The 16,572-nt window shown below is 43.2% G+C and overlaps 1 protein-coding gene across 1 annotated transcript in view; it reads right to left on the bottom strand.

Moving 5' to 3' along the window:
• The window catches only part of LOC126412440 (electron transfer flavoprotein-ubiquinone oxidoreductase, mitochondrial), a 107,173-nt gene that overhangs the window by 65,141 nt on the left and 25,460 nt on the right, over nucleotides 1-16,572 (bottom strand). The window contains exons 6-7 of the mRNA XM_050082038.1: nucleotides 12,142-12,354; nucleotides 1,113-1,288 (exon numbers count right to left, since the gene is read on the bottom strand). Coding sequence (XP_049937995.1) covers nucleotides 1,113-1,288; nucleotides 12,142-12,354 — 389 coding nt within the window. The remainder of the gene's footprint in view (nucleotides 1-1,112; nucleotides 1,289-12,141; nucleotides 12,355-16,572) is intronic.

The following is a 16,572-nucleotide window of genomic DNA, read 5'->3' as shown; positions in this document are numbered from 1 at the left end:
AGTCTCATCAGATTAGGGAAGGAAACCGGCCGTGCCCTTTCAAAGGAACAATCCCGGCATTTGCCTGGAGCGATTTAGGGAAATCACGGACAACCTAAATCAGTATGTCCGGATGCAGGAGTGAACCATCATCCCCTCGAATGCGAGTCCAGTGTGCTAGCCACTGCGCCACCTCACTCGGTAATCAGTTTAGGGAAATGGTTGGAAAACTAAATGTGGATCACCACACATGGAGTAGAAATGTCATTCTCCCAAATGTGATTTCAGTATTCTAAACATAGCACGATCTCACTCAGTAGTATGAAGTTGTGGATCCATGTCTCATCCAAAGTAACACATAAGCACGCAAAATCAATCAGATACTAAAATGATCTAAACACTGTTTAAATTTGTTTTTGCTCTTAGTTTGTGAGAATTTTGCAAATGTTTCACTCTTCCAACATTTTTTTCCTCACACTCTGTACTTAGAATAGAACATACTGTACCCTTTCTTCTGCCCCCTGACATTTAATACAATGTTAATCGCTAATAGCCCAATACCAAATTGTACAATTTCTCTCTGTTTACATTTGTGGCTGTAGTTTTAGGTGTTCCCTCATGTGGATTACCTTCATTACAGGTACTATCATTTTTCAATTCAGATGCAGATGCCAGTTTCTTAACTGTTGAAAACAAAGGTAAGTGCTCCTTACAATCCTTCACAGAGTTTGGATGAAATTACACTGGTGATAAGCCATCACAAATAAAAATTATGTGATAACACAGTGTACCAGATTGTCCATTTTAATCACACACAGTAAGACTACTTAAAAAGGTCATACAAACAAAACTATTCTGAAAATCTCATTGGCACTTCAGATAAGGATTGCAACTTAGGCCAGTGTAAAAAAAACGAAATTTCCTTAATGTCAACAGCATCTTTGTACCAGGCTGAGAACTTTGTACCTTACCCCCCATAAAGTGTTTTTTCTGCCCTCCAGATGCAGCCAAGATTTAGTAGAAACTGTGAAAAGAGACCTATATACACACACTTAAGGTATTATGCATACATCTGCAATGGTCATATTTTTCTTTGGGAAACATTTAATGTTAAAATCTTTAATTTATTTTACCTTTTTCCTCCTTCAAATGTGGGTCTGACAGATGGATGTTGTTTAAACCTCTGAAATTCCCTAAAGGGACTTATGTATGGATTTGTATAGTCTAAGCCAATAACAAAACCAACTGCGACCAAAGGAGATGGTTCATTAAGGTGATACAGGAATGAGCCACCATACGTATACCGATCCTGAAACATTTAGACAATCTGTAAAAAAATCAGAAAATCACATTTCACAGCCAATATGTGTACATAGGAAATAATGTAATATACATACAAATGACACATAACACATATTTTATAACAAAAAATGAGATATGTTAATATAGACTTTTTAGTATCTGCAGAAGATGTGACAGCACCACTACTTAACAGTGTTGGTGTGGGTACAACACGGGCCAATGGTGGCTCGTTAAGAACTGGGGAACAGAACCTCGTGAGGGGAATGAACTTGCAATGAAAATTGATCTACAGGAAGCAGAGTGTCCAAACCCACATAGATATGTGCACAGCAATATGCTCAGCATGTGGTTGGTGCAGGCGACGAATGACTAAGCACACAACACTCAGCATAAAGTGTAAGGAGAGTTCCAAGGCAGTTTAACTGGGCACGAGTGCTGGTCTGCTCCACTTACTGTCGCTCACAAGTAAACACTTCCATTAGCGCACATGCTCATGTGCCCTCCATGGCAGGTTTCAGAATTATTCTGTTACTTTACCCATGTCAGCTCATCTACCTCCATTGTGATGTCTGCTGGTGGAAACACTAAATCCCTCCCCCTTGAAAGACCACATAGGGCCAAAAATGGCCAGGCTTGGGCTGTAACCTCCAGTGCGTAACTGAAGAGTGCACCAGAAAACCTGGCAGCAGACTGAGCGCCGAAGGAGGCAACGTCAATGCCGCCACCTCAGCTGGAAGGGTGGAAGGCCATGGAAGCTGCAGCAACAGCTGATCCACTAACCAGTGGCAGTGGGGATGCGTTCACCTCCATCGACAAAGGGGGTGAGGAGGTGGAAGGAAGGGGACCATGTCAAAATCCATGGGCTCCACTTTGGCAGCCTGAAGCACTAGCCCTGCTGGGGGCTGAGGTTGCAGGCAACAGGAGGCCAGCTGCTGCCTCAAGAGGTAGCTCATCTCTGGAACAATGTTGTGATCAATCCCAACAACTGCCAACCCTTGTGGTCCACCATAACACACAGCAGTCACCTCAGCTGTTGGCCAAAGGACTGGTCCTAAATGTCAGCGCCAAGAGGAAAATGCGGCTGGCCACGGTGGTTCACGGCATGCAATGCACAGTGCAACAAATCCAGTTGAGTTGATCGCCAAGGACAAAATACATAACCTATTCTTGATCTCCAGGGTTGGCAGGGTTTCATGGGTCCATTTTTGGACTACATGTGGTTGTTGGTACTCATTGCAGTATTGAATTTCCTGGGAGTAGCTTGGCTGTCGTCAACATTGTCTTCCAGGTATGGTTGATCATGTCATTGAATAAGGGGAGGCGAGGGGGTCACTGAACTGATTATGGATAAGTGTGTGAAGGTTGACAGCATAAAGACTGTGGAGTTCAATATCAATTTTATTGAGTAAAACTCACTCATAAAAACATTTAGCAATTTTTTTCCAATGGTGAAAAAAGAACAAGGGACATTGTGCCAGGTGGAATGGTTGTTACCGGTATGTGTTCATCTGGAATTATGAACAGACCCTGTTGAAGGAGTGAAACTGAATCCTGGGTCGGTTAACATTTTTGTTCCAATATTGAGAGAGAGAGAATTATCATGCCATTGTTCAAAATTACCCTTGTCCACTTTGCTTGATATGTGTTCAGAGGTCGGTCCTCCTCCTTGTGCACAAGGGGACCAAATGTACCACCTTGGTCCACAGAAGACAGTGAGTAGTGGAGAAAGAAGTCTCCCTTTCATGGAAACAACTGGTTTAATTGTATACAAATGTTATACTCCAGATGCTGATTGCACACTGATAGTCTTACCTTGTTTACCCATTCTAGTGTGCAGTCTCTCTGAATGTCAAAATTAAATCCAGATTCATTGGTATTTAAAATTTCAGATGCTGAATGATTAGGAACGAAAGTGTTTGTGAATTCAATAACAAATGCAGTCGAAAAATTCTCTCTCTTTTCTTGTGCTTGAGCAAGTTTCTACACTACAAACTGCATAACTTTGTGATTCACAATCTTGTGAATTGCCTTAAAATTTCACACCAGGTTAGATAGCTTTGAAATCCATCAATCCAAGTGTTCTAGCTTTTGTGTGTATCCGTCACCTTATATCAACATCATGTACAGCCAGGCATTAGCACTTGCCTCTTGAAAAGTAGACCAAATGTACTCCAATATGACTTTGAGTTTCTCACATTTTGTTCCTTGTTGCTCATAGTATCTCTGATAACAAGATAGTTTCTGTTCTTCACCCATCTGAAGTGATGTATACATGTTTTCAATGATCAGCCTTTATTTTTTGCGTGGCATCTTCAAGTTTCTTGATCAAACCAAGCATAGTGTTTGCAATGTCTATTTCCTCTTCATGTACTTCACGAGATGAAGATGATAATTGAGTCTGGGGTAAAACCTCTAACACCTTGTTTACATCAATTGTCACTGTGCACAATACAAACACAAAAACAGAATGTCCACTTTATAGTTCACAATATCACTTACACACATACTGTAGAGTCAGAATATACTTCTCTTGCACTGCCAAGACACTATACTGTAATACACACGGTTTACCTACAACTGACATTATATTAAGAACCAGTTAGAATGGGTAGCTAAAATCTGCATTACTGACATCTAGTGGATTGGTTACGCCTACGTTCAAAGCGGGAGTTCAGTGCCTTTTGAGTAATGTAAAACTGTGTCTCAACCTGATTCAGCGCCAGATACTTTGAAACGAAAAGAAGTTATACTTTGAAACAAAAAGAAGTTACACTCCTGGAAATTGAAATAAGAACACCGTGAATTCATTGTCCCAGGAAGGGGAAACTTTATTGACACATTCCTGGGGTCAGATACATCACATGATCACACTGACAGAACCACAGGCACATAGACACAGGCAACAGAGCATGCACAATGTCGGCACTAGTACAGTGTATATCCACCTTTCGCAGCAATGCAGGCTGCTATTCTCCCATGGAGACGATCGTAGAGATGCTGGATGTAGTCCTGTGGAACGGCTTGCCATGCCATTTCCACCTGGCGCCTCAGTTGGACCAGCGTTCGTGCTGGACGTGCAGACCGCGTGAGACGACGCTTCATCCAGTCCCAAACATGCTCAATGGGGGACAGATCCGGAGATCTTGCTGGCCAGGGTAGTTGACTTACACCTTCTAGAGCACGTTGGGTGGCACGGGATACATGCGGACGTGCATTGTCCTGTTGGAACAGCAAGTTCCCTTGCCGGTCTAGGAATGGTAGAACGATGGGTTCGATGACAGTTTGGATGTACCGTGCACTATTCAGTGTCCCCTCGACGATCACCAGTGGTTTACGGCCAGTGTAGGAGATCGCTCCCCACACCATGATGCCGGGTGTTGGCCCTGTGTGCCTCGGTCGTATGCAGTCCTGATTGTGGCGCTCACCTGCACGGCGCCAAACACGCATACGACCATCATTGGCACCAAGGCAGAAGCGACTCTCATCGCTGAAGACGACACGTCTCCATTCGTCCCTCCATTCACGCCTGTCGCGACACCACTGGAGGCGGGCTGCACGATGTTGGGGCGTGAGCGGAAGACGGCCTAACGGTGTGCGGGACCGTAGCCCAGCTTCATGGAGACGGTTGTGAATGGTCCTCGCCGATACCCCAGGAGCAACAGTGTCCCTAATTTGCTGGGAAGTGGTGGTGCGGTCCCCTACGGCACTGCGTAGGATCCTACGGTCTTGGCGTGCATCCGTGCGTCGCTGCGGTCCGGTCCCAGGTCGACGGGCACGTGCACCTTCCGCCGACCACTGGCGACAACATCGATGTACTGTGGAGACCTCACGCCCCACGTGTTGAGCAATTCGGCGGTACGTCCACCCGGCCTCCCGCATGCCCACTATACGCCCTCGCTCAAAGTCCGTCAACTGCACATACGGTTCACGTCCATGCTGTCGCGGCATGCTACCAGTGTTAAAGACTGCGATGGAGCTCCGTATGCCACGGCAAACTGGCTGACACTGACGGCGGCGGTGCACAAATGCTGCGCAGCTAGCGCCATTCGACGGCCAACACCGCGGTTCCTGGTGTGTCCGCTGTGCCGTGCGTGTGATCATTGCTTGTACAGCCCTCTGGCAGTGTCCGGACCAAGTATGGTGGGTCTGACACACCCGTGTCAATGTGTTCTTTTTTCCATTTCCAGGAGTGTATTACAAGTACAGGGTTATTACAAATGATTGAAGCGATTTCACAGCTCTACAATAACTTTATTATTTGAGATATTTTCACAATGCTTTGCACACACATACAAAAACTCAAAAAGTTTTTTTAGGCATTCACAAATGTTCGATATGTGGCCCTTTAGTGATTCGGCAGACATCGAGCCGATAATCAAGTTCCTCCCACATTTGGCGCAGCATGTCCCCATCAATGAGTTCGAAAGCATTGTTGATGCGAGCTCGCAGTTCTGGCACGTTTCTTGGTAGAGGAGGTTTAAACACCGAATCTTTCACATAATCCCACAGAAAGAAATCGCATGGGGTTAAGTCGGGAGAGCGTGGAGGCCATGACATGAATTGCTGATCATGATCTCCACCACGACCGATCCATCGGTTTTCCAATCTCCTGTTTAAGAGATGCCGAACATCATGATGGAAGTGCGGTGGAGCACCATCCTGTTGACAGATGAAGTCGACGCTGTCGGTCTCCAGTTGTGGCATGAGCCAATTTTCCAGCATGTACAGATACACGTGTCCTGTAACGTTTTTTTTCGCAGAAGAAAAAGGGGCCGTAAACTTTAAACCGTGAGATTGCACAAAACACGTTAACTTTTGGTGAATTGCGAATTTGCTGCACGAATGCGTGAGGATTCTCTACCACCCAGATTCGCACATTGTGTCTGTTCACTTCACCATTGAGAAAAAAATGTTGCTTCATCACTGAAAACAAGTTTCGCACTGAACGCATCCTCTTCCATGAGCTGTTGCAACCGCACCGAAAATTCAAAGCGTTTGACTTTGTCATTGGGTGTCAGGGCTTGTAGCAATTGTAAACGGTAAGGCTTCTGCTTAAGCCTTTTCGGTAAGATTTTCCAAACCGTTGGCTGTGGTACGTTTAGCTCCCTGCTTGCTTTATTCATCGACTTCCGCAGGCTACGCGTGAAACTTGCCTGCACGCGTTCAACCGTTTCTTCGCTCACTGCAGGCCGACCCGTTGATTTCCCCTTCCAGAGGCATCCAGAAGCTTTAAACTGCGCATACCATCGCCGAATGGAGTTAGCAGTTGGTGGATCTTTGTTGAACTTCGTCCTGAAGTGTCGTTGCACTGTTATGACTGACTGATGTGAGTGCATTTCAAGCACGACATACGCTTTCTCGGCTCCTGTTGCCATTTTGTCTCACTGCGCTCTCGAGCGCTCTGGCGGCAGAAACCTGAAGTGCGGCTTCAGCCTAACAAAACTTATGAGTTTTTCTACGTATCTGTAGTGTGTCGTGACCATATGTCAATGAATGGAGCTACAGTGAATTTATGAAATTGCTTCAATCAATTGTAATAGCCCTGTATTTTCGTATTCATGTTGTTTACGAGGGGGTATAAAAAAAAGGAATTATTTTTTTAACACCTATATAAACTGAAGAGTCATAGAAACTGGTACACCTACCTAATTTCGCGTAGGGCACCTGCGAGCACGCGGAAGTGCTGCAACACAACATGGCATGGACTCTACTAATATCTGAAGTAGTGCTGGAGGGAACTAACACCATGAATCCTGCAGGGCTGCCCATAAATCTGTAAGAGTATGAGGGGGTGGAGATCTCTTCTGGACAGCACGTTGCAAGGCATCCCAGATATGCTAAATAATGTTCATGTCCGGGCAGTTTAGTGGCCAGAGGAAGTGTTTAAACTGAGAAGAGCCACTCTGCAGTAATTCTGAATGTGTGGGGTGTCGCAATGACCTGGTGGAATCCCCGAAGTCCGTCGGAATGCGCAATGGACACGAATGGATGCTGGCGATCAGACAGGATGCTTATGTACGCGGCACCTGTAAAGAGTCGTATCTAGACATATTATGGGTCACATATCATTCCAACTGCACATGTCCCGCACTATTACAGAGTCTCCACCGGCTTGAACAGTCCCCTGCTGACATGCAAGGTCCATGGATTCATGAGGTTGTCTCCATACCCATATATGTCCATTCACTTGATACAATTTGAAATGAGACTCGTCTGACCAAGCAATATGTTTCCAGTCATCAACAGGCCAATGTGGTGTCGATGGACCCATGTAAGGCGTAAAGTTTTGTTTCGTACAGTCATCAAAGGTACATGAGCGGGCCTTCAGATCTCTAAGCCCATATCGATGATGTTTCATTGAATGGTATGCACGCTGACACTTTTTGATGGCCCAGCAATGAAATCTGCAACAATATGCACAAGGGTTGCACTTCTGTCACATTGAATGATTCTCTTCAGTTGTTGTTGTGGTGTCACCACCAGCCACCACACTTGCTAGGTGGTAGCTTTAAATCGGCCGCGGTCCATTAGTACATGTCGGACCCGCGTGTCGCCACTGTCAGTGATCGCAGACCGAGCGCCGCCACACGGCAGGTCTCAAGAGACGGACTAGCACTCGCCCCAGTTGTACGGACGACGTAGCTAGCGATGCACACTGACGAAGCCTCGCTCATTTGCAGAGCAGATAGTTAGAATAGCCTTCAGCTAAGTCAATGGCTACGACCTAGCAAGGTGCCATTAGTAGTTTATTGCCTGAATCTACAGAGTCTCACTTGTATCGTCAATAGCGATGTACAACAAGGATGGATTAAAGTTAAGTATTCCAGCAGCTACGTACTTTTCTTTATAGCATTCATCACGTATCCTGTTTCAGACCTATCTCTAGCCTGCGTGAGTTAACGCGTGCCTTTCGGCTACTTCCGAGTGGCGTGGCTGTTAACCTACGCCACAACAGTTGTTGGCCCTATTCTTGCAGGATCTTTTTTGGCTGCAGCGATGTTGGAGATTTGGGTTTTTACCGGATTCCTTGTATTGACAGTGCACTCATGAAACGGTCATACAGGAAAATCCCCACTTCATTCCTACCTTGGAGATGCTGTGTCTCGTCGTTCATGAGCTGACTATAACACCACATTCAATCTCACTTACATTTTGATAATGTGCCATTTTAGCAGCAGTAACTGATCTAACAACTGCATCAGACACTTGGTGTGTTACATGGGCATTGTCAACCGCAGTTCCGTATTCTGCCTCTTTCCATATCTCCGTATTTGAATACGCATGCCTTTACCAGTTTCTTTGCCACTCCAGCGCAATTTCAAATTGTTTACAAAATAACCTTATCCCCTTCAAAATAATCTCCATTACAACTAACATATTTGTCCCACCAGTGCTTCCACTGTTCACAAAATTTTTTGTAGTCATCTTTAGAAATGGCCGACAGATCCTTCCTGGCTTTTTCCTTGATTTCTTCAATGTTGTCAAATTTGTGTCCTTTCATGCCCCTTTTCATGCATAGAAATAAGAAAAAAATGCATGGAGCCAGGTCAGGTGAGTAAGGTGCATGGGGAAACAGAACGATGCCATTTTTAGCCAAAAACTGTCTTAACAGAGATGGTTCTGTGTACAGGTGCATTGTTGTGTTGGAAGAACCAGTCTCCTGTCTGCCACAAATCAGGTCTTCTTTGATGAACACTATTGCACAATCTTCTTAAAATTTCCAAATGAAAGGTCTGATTGATTGTCTGACCTGGGAACACATTCTGAATTAACTGTCTTTAGCATCAAAAAAGGAAAACGACATTGTTTTGATTTGCATTTGACTTCACAACATTTTTTTGGGTGGGGTGATGATGACGTCCTCCATTGGCTTGACTGTTGCTTTTTTTCTGGGCCGTAACCATAGCACCATTACTCATCACCAGTAATAGCAAAAATAGTCACATGCAGATGAACAGAACAAGCCAGGTCGAAAACAAGTGGCACTGAACTGGTAATGAGTTGTGCTATACACACCTAGCGCACAAATGCATACTACACGTGGTCCACCCACGGCAATGTTATTCCAGTTTTTACTGGGTACTCCCTCGTATGAATTTGGGAAAGTCAGTAACCAGGTTATCAGCACCAATGCTAAAATTGTTTGAGACAAATGACAAAATCTGTAATTTCAAGAAAAATATTACCGTATTTACTCGAATCTAAGCCGCACTTTTTTTCCGGTTTTTGTAATCCAAAAAACCGCCCGCGGCTTAGAATCGAGTGCAAAGCAAGCAGAAGTTCTGAAAAATGATGGTGGGTGCCGCCACAACTAACTTATGCCGTCGAATATATGTAGTGCTACACAGGCATGCTTTGTAGGCACAAAGATAAATATTGGCACCAAATTCTCTGCGTCAGTAAATAAATTTAAAAAAAAAGGTGGAAGACGAGCTTTTGTTCTCCGCCCTGAGTTTCGACCACTGCATTTTCTTACATTATCCAACGAAGTAAATACAAATTCCGTATATTCACTTTGAATGTAGCAGCATTTCAATGTACTACGAAAATCCGACTGGCAAGACTGTTTGGGATGTTTGTCAATATGGCCAATTCTACATTCTGAAATAAAATAAATAAAAACTTCTATGAATTGTGAATCACATGCAGTATTCTCTTCACCATAAGAATAATACGAATATAAGCATTTTGCCATGTTTTGTTTCGTGTTTGCTGCTATCTCATTTAAATCGTGTCTGCCTAATAAACTACAAAACTAGAGTGAGACAACAGCAAACGCGGAAGAATATACATATCATGTCATGTTTATATTCGTATTATTCTTATGCCTAATGTGATACAGTCATAAATGAAGCACAGCAATTGACTAGGCGCCTGCAAAGATTTTCAAACGGAGAAAAAGTTTCACTAAACTCTCGTTCAGAACATCATCTATCATACGCAGTGTATTATTTGGTTCTTGTTGATCATTATCAAAGAAAGCAGCAGTGTAAGTAACAACAAATAGCAGTCTCTTGCCATTGTTTCGCTAATGAGACGATTCCTCTCTTTTTCTTTTATTGTAAGTGGCGGTAGCGCGCACAGAAGCAAGCCATGCCGCGAGCGGCGACAGGCGGTAAACACGCACAATCAGAATGCGACAAACAATACATGACACAGTACAGTAATGCATTTTCAGCTTAGAGTGATGTAAACACCTATAACAAAGAAAACGGCGCTTACCAGATCAAAGAAAAATAAGCAATCAGTTCAAACCAGACGAAGCACGTGAAAAAGGAAGGGTACCCATATAGATACAGACGGAGCGCCTGACGCATAGCAATGGCTACCTGGTAAAGCTTAACTGCTAAGGTTATGATTGGAACCAAACTACTGTAACTGTATCGTCATTCATTCGACCTAAATTGTGTCTCATATTACAATGGACCAACTTTGTTTCGATTTGGAGATGCGGCCTAAAACTTTTCTCTCCCCTTGAATTTCGAGTCTCAAATTTCAGGTGTGACTTAGATTCGGGAAAATTTTTTTTCCTTGGTTTTGAGTCTCATTTTTCAGATGCAGCTTAGATTCGAGTGCGACTTAGATTCGAGTAAATACGGTAAATACTCAGTCAACTCCCTCCTTCCCCCACTTGCTCTCTCTCTCTCTCTCTCTCTCTCTCTCTCTCTCTCTCTCTCTCTCTCTCTCTCTCTCTCTTTCTCTCGCCCCCCCCCCCCCTCCTCTCCCTCTCCCTCCCCCCACACCCCATCCCACCTGAAACATTAGCCCTTTTCGAAAATTTGCTGGACAAATAGGATAGATTAAAGGTAGGGATTATATTTAATAACACAATTGTGGTTGGGATGATCAAATGCAAAAAACTTAACATGAGACAGCCACCCTGACTACAGTCGTCTCCTCGATACCATGTTTCAGATCATCACGATAGTCAAACCAGAACTGTCTTTCCATCTGCTAAAACAAGTGTTTGTGAAAGTGACATAATTCCTTGTAACTACAGGTGTTTCATAAGCACTTTTTAGCAGAAATGCAATGCCAGTTGTTCATTCAACATTGTCCGCCCCTGGTAGCTGAGTGGTCAGTGCGACAGAATGTCAATCCTAAGGGCCTGGGTTCGATTCCCGGCTGTGTTGGAGATTTTCTCCGCTCAGGGACTGGGTGTTGTGTTGTCCCAATCATCATTTCATCCCCATCGACACGCAAGTCGCCGAAGTGGCGTCAGCTCGCAAGACTTGCACCCAGCGAACGGTCTACCCGACGGGAGGCCCTAGTCATATGACATTTACATTTTACTTAACATTGATAAAACATGTAAATTTCAAAGGGAAGAAGAAACAGTATGTAAGTGTTCTCAAATACAGTTTATAGTTGTAAATGTTTAAATGGAAGCATCATAGGTACAGGAGAGAGAGACGATTGTTGTCATGTATTGGTAGAATTTATACTTGGTGTAAGTAATGATATGTGTCACATTCATAATAGCAAAATTTAATTCACTAATACTAAGGGGGGTGGGGGTGGGGAGGGGGGGGGGGGGGAGAATAAGAAAGCAGTCACATGAAGCAATAAAGTTTTAGTTCTGTACACATATATAATATCTCAATGAAAGCAAAAATTAAAATTTTGAGTGCTTTAACTTGATTGATCTAAACTGTGATGTCACTATCCTAACTTTGTTGTTTCTAGTGATGACACACAAGCAGCATCTCTCTTCCACTAGAATGCAGCATAACATTTATAGGATTAAATTTATTTCTTTTTCAGAGATATGTTGTGCTCGGATGATTTTCAAATGACTGACTATAAGGTAATGATAATTTCTGTAAGCTAAGCTGCAGTTTCTAAACAACATTTACTAACCAATGGCCATCCAATAGTATGTTCAACAGTGCCTGGTTTATGTTTCTCTGGTACAATTTCCCATACTTCCTTCAATCCAATGCCGTACGTCTGTGCTTCACAATTTTCACGTAGCTTGTATTTATTAAAAAGTTGCTTTGATAAATGCCCATGGCAACCTTCTGCAAAGAGTGTGCACTTTGCATGCAGTTCCATACCACGCTCAAAAGTTTCCTGCAAAAAATGAAAGGTTCAAAACACGCTTATTTTTTATTTATTTGCTCTCCTGTTATCGATCATTGTCATAACTTTAGTTTAGATACATATTCAGATAAAAGAGGACTAATTTTAATTCTTTTACTGCTAAAAGATAAATGCATACATTGGTATCAAAACTGAAAATCAGAAATTACCTGTTTTCTGTTACAAAATAAGTTCAGATTGACACATTGTTTTGCCATATTAAATGTACAAACAATGTTTCAGTAGTATCAAATATTAATCTCGTGCTTTTTGTTGATTGATATGTTAATAGTGATTTGAAGAGGACAGCAGTTCAGACAAAGATGTTCCAGCTGCATTGTAGAATTGCACAAATGTAAAAAAGTAAGACCTGTACTTTCTCACTGATTATCTTTACACTTTTCTTCTTTTTAAAAAAAAATGTTAATTACCCCCTAACATTCAGATCATTGGAGACAATGGTTGACTAACCTGGTAAAATAATGATTGGAGACACTGTTCCATCATCTGGACTTATTCAGGGAAAACCACTGGTGATTTAATTGTTTTTATGCAAGCACAGGCACGAGGTGTGGATGCAGCATCAATGAAGTTACTATCCTGTGGTAGGGGCAGAGGTGGGAGTGGGGCAGGGATTAGTAAAGACTGAGGGCAGGAGGATTACTGGATAAAAGAATCTCTGTTTTTGTTGACCATCACCTCAAACCATTCATCTGCAGCATAGCCTCCCACAGTAAAGATCTGCAGCATAGCTTCCAACAGTAAAGACATGAACCATTTCCTTCATCAATTCTCCAACATCCCCACACCCCTGCATCTGTAATATTAATGTTGATGCCACTTTCCCATGCACTAACATCCCCCATATCAACGGACTTGACTTTGTCGAACTCTAATTCTCCCAATGTCCTTCCAACTCCAGTTCATGTTCTCATTCCTTATACATCTAACACCATCCACTGTCACCCTGTTTATGGGTCATATAGGTGAAATCTTCATAACCATCCAATATCCCACACTACTTGTCTAATTCAGGTTCACTGATGATTTCTTCATGATTTGGAACCATAGCTAAGACACCCTATCTCCAGCCCCCCACAGCACAAACGTTCCACTTTCCTGGATGTTGATCTCCACGTCTCTGATGGTTCCATCCACACTCTTTGTCCATATCAAACTCACAAGCTACTGACAGTACCTCCATTTTTATTGCTATTGTCCCCTCCACCCCAAAAAATTCTTCTCATATAATCTAGCCACCCTAGTCATAATGCAACTGCACTGACAAGAAATCTCTTGCCCAGTTATACTGTAGGTCTCACTAATAGCTTCACAAACAGGCAGTATTCCCCATACATAGTCTGCAGACTGGTCATGGACCACCTCACATAACCCTAATCCTGTAAACCCCCTTCCCCGAATGCCCAGTACCTTCCTGCACTGGAAAAAAATCAACCACATCCATCAAAAGGGCTTCAGTTATTTATTGTTGTGCCCAGAAATCAGGAACATTCTATCTACAATCCTTCTGACATTTCCCAATGCAGTATTCCAACCCCCCCCCCCCTTTCCTTCCTCCAAATCTTTCAGAACAACCACAAGTTACTCACACCCCCAATCCATTGCCATATAGGTCATATCCTGTAGAAGACAAAGGTTCAAGATCTATCTGTACACCCACCCAGTACATCTTAAGTCCAGTCACAGGCTGAGGCATGAACAGCCACGAGAAAGCTGTTGCTAAGAGCAGCGCTGAGAACCCAGTGCGGGAACATGCTGGTGAGCGTAACATGCTCAACTTCAATGGCTACTTCTCAATCTTGCCATCTGGGTACTGCCCCTCCTCCTACCTCCCCCAACAACAGTTATTCTGAGTTAAGTAGATGGGAGCTGTCCTTGCAACACATCATTTGATGCCATAATCCTTCTCATCTCACACTTTTGGCCTCCTGCACCAACCCACTTCCACCCCTGCCACAGGACCTTATCTTCTCTCATCCTGCAACCACACCTTCCTCCCCAGTCCCCATTCCCAATCCACACCTCCACATCATCGTGGGCTATACGAGCTCACCAGAACATGTGTCCATGCCACGTCCTTATCCAGTGAACATGCTGTCTCTCCGTCCCAGCTGTCAACAACCCTTTCCCATCCCTCCCATTGCACTTCTTCCCCACCCACTTTATTCACGAAACCTGTCATCCCAGTCACTCTGCAGAGCTGCAGTGCCAGCAGTATGGGGTTGTCAGTTGACACAATGTTAGCCATTCAGGTGTGTGTGTGTGTGGGGGGGGGGGGGGGGGGGGGGGCTCTACAACTCAAAGAAGATTCATCTGAAAGCTAGCAAATTTCTCAGTTCTGTTTATGTGCCTTTCGACGACTCAAAGCCTGTACTATTTGGTCCGTTGTTACCTTTACTCCTTAAATTATTTACATTCCACCAGGATTTTTCATTAATATATGTATATTAACTTAGATTTGTAAGATGCAGATGTCCTAGGTTGATTGGTAGCACCTGCTTTGGCTTTGCTAGGTAAGACAGTCGGTGCAGCTATCCATTCAGTCTTGAGGGAGTGAATGATAATTGGCTTGAATAAGGAAGCCTGAGTCACACTAATGTAGCAAGCAAAATCAATAGTCAGTGCCAACCCAACAAAGATGCCAGTCAAAATGACACTAGAAATGACAAAAAGAGAATTTTGGTACATAAATTTGAATGATTACAATCTCAGTTCAATAGGTGCACTACTGCAATGGAGACCACTGTATATCAATTCATTTCAAAACACATGATAGCAGTGTTGATAAAAATAACTTCTGTCCGATTACCCTCTCTGCCATACATATAAGCTCTGAAATGGATTAAGCTTGTCAGAATTTCAGAGGCCACAAATAAAATAATAAAATAAGCTGGATTTGGACACGGGAAGTCCTGTTGTGTGCAGATATTAAACTTGACAACACAATGATGAAATGAAATTAACAGCAATAGCAGCCCTCGGTCGCAAAAAAGGAGTCTTTTTGACACAGGTTTCAGGATTGCTATGAGTGCCTTGATCAGAAATAAAACACTCAAGTCGGCATTTTATGTATTAAACTAAAAATCAAGTGATAAAGCTTTAGTCACAAAATGTGTAAAACAGAACACACACAAGACAAGCCACTATGGGCTGCTCACATGTGTCGAACTACGGTAGCATCAGACTTCTTCGGGCTTCCATCTGGATGGCTGCATCGAAATTCCACGATGTTTTGACGAGTACCATTCGCATCATCTCCTGCTGAAGTATCGAGATAGCACAGGCGATCCCCTGAACAGTGGCCGCACCTTGCCACCCCTTCCCACAGATTTGGGATCTGGCAACCTGTTATGCAGGGGTACAGACCGCTATTCAGCGCTCTGTGTGTTCAGACTTGCCTAGACTCACAAAGCATCAACTGCTGGGTGTGCCCTTGGCGTATAGCTGCTAGTGCAGGGTATCATGCCACACTTAGCTGATAGCCCTCATCTCTATTGATGATATTGTCATGTAGCCTTATCTCAATTGATACTTTGATGATCCTCTCCCCAAAGCCACTACAACATATTGAGGACATATTTGAGGAAATGATTTTTCGCTTTACTGATCAGTGCACCATCTGTGGCACAATGACTCACTACAAACTGCTGTGGAAACTTTTAATCACTGGACGACATATTTCTGTCTTAATAGACTTCCCCGTAGCATTTTCCAAGTTCCAAACTGTGCATATGACCAATCTGTTAATGGAAAATAATGCATTTTATTTAAGAAGACAATACTGATATAGCTGCACATGGTAGGAACTTCTAAGAATAAAACAGCAGGTACAGTGATGCTGTGGAGTTGTTGTCATTATACTTATGTGATCATGAAGTAAATACAATGCTGAATATACAGTACTGTGGTGTCATCATTGCTGCATACAACATACGATTGAAACATTTTAGAATACCCCTGGACAAATATCTCACTTTCAAACACACTTCTGAGAAACTATTACAAGATGAATACTGTATATAACTTCCTTGAAAGTTATAGGGCAATAGCTCAGATGGGCGAGAGTTACAACACACAGTTCTTAGGGCATCAGTTTCTCTGCAACTGGTAGCTGAGTTTGTTGTTTTCGCAGATGGTGTGTCATATAGCACAAAGTTTGTTGATGTAGCCCTTATTCAAATGATGTAT

The sequence above is a fragment of the Schistocerca serialis genome, chromosome 7 (genome assembly GCF_023864345.2).
Source record: "Schistocerca serialis cubense isolate TAMUIC-IGC-003099 chromosome 7, iqSchSeri2.2, whole genome shotgun sequence".
In the NCBI taxonomy this organism is placed as follows: Eukaryota; Metazoa; Arthropoda; class Insecta; order Orthoptera; family Acrididae; genus Schistocerca; species Schistocerca serialis.
This window is presented reverse-complemented; position numbering and strand designations above follow the sequence as displayed.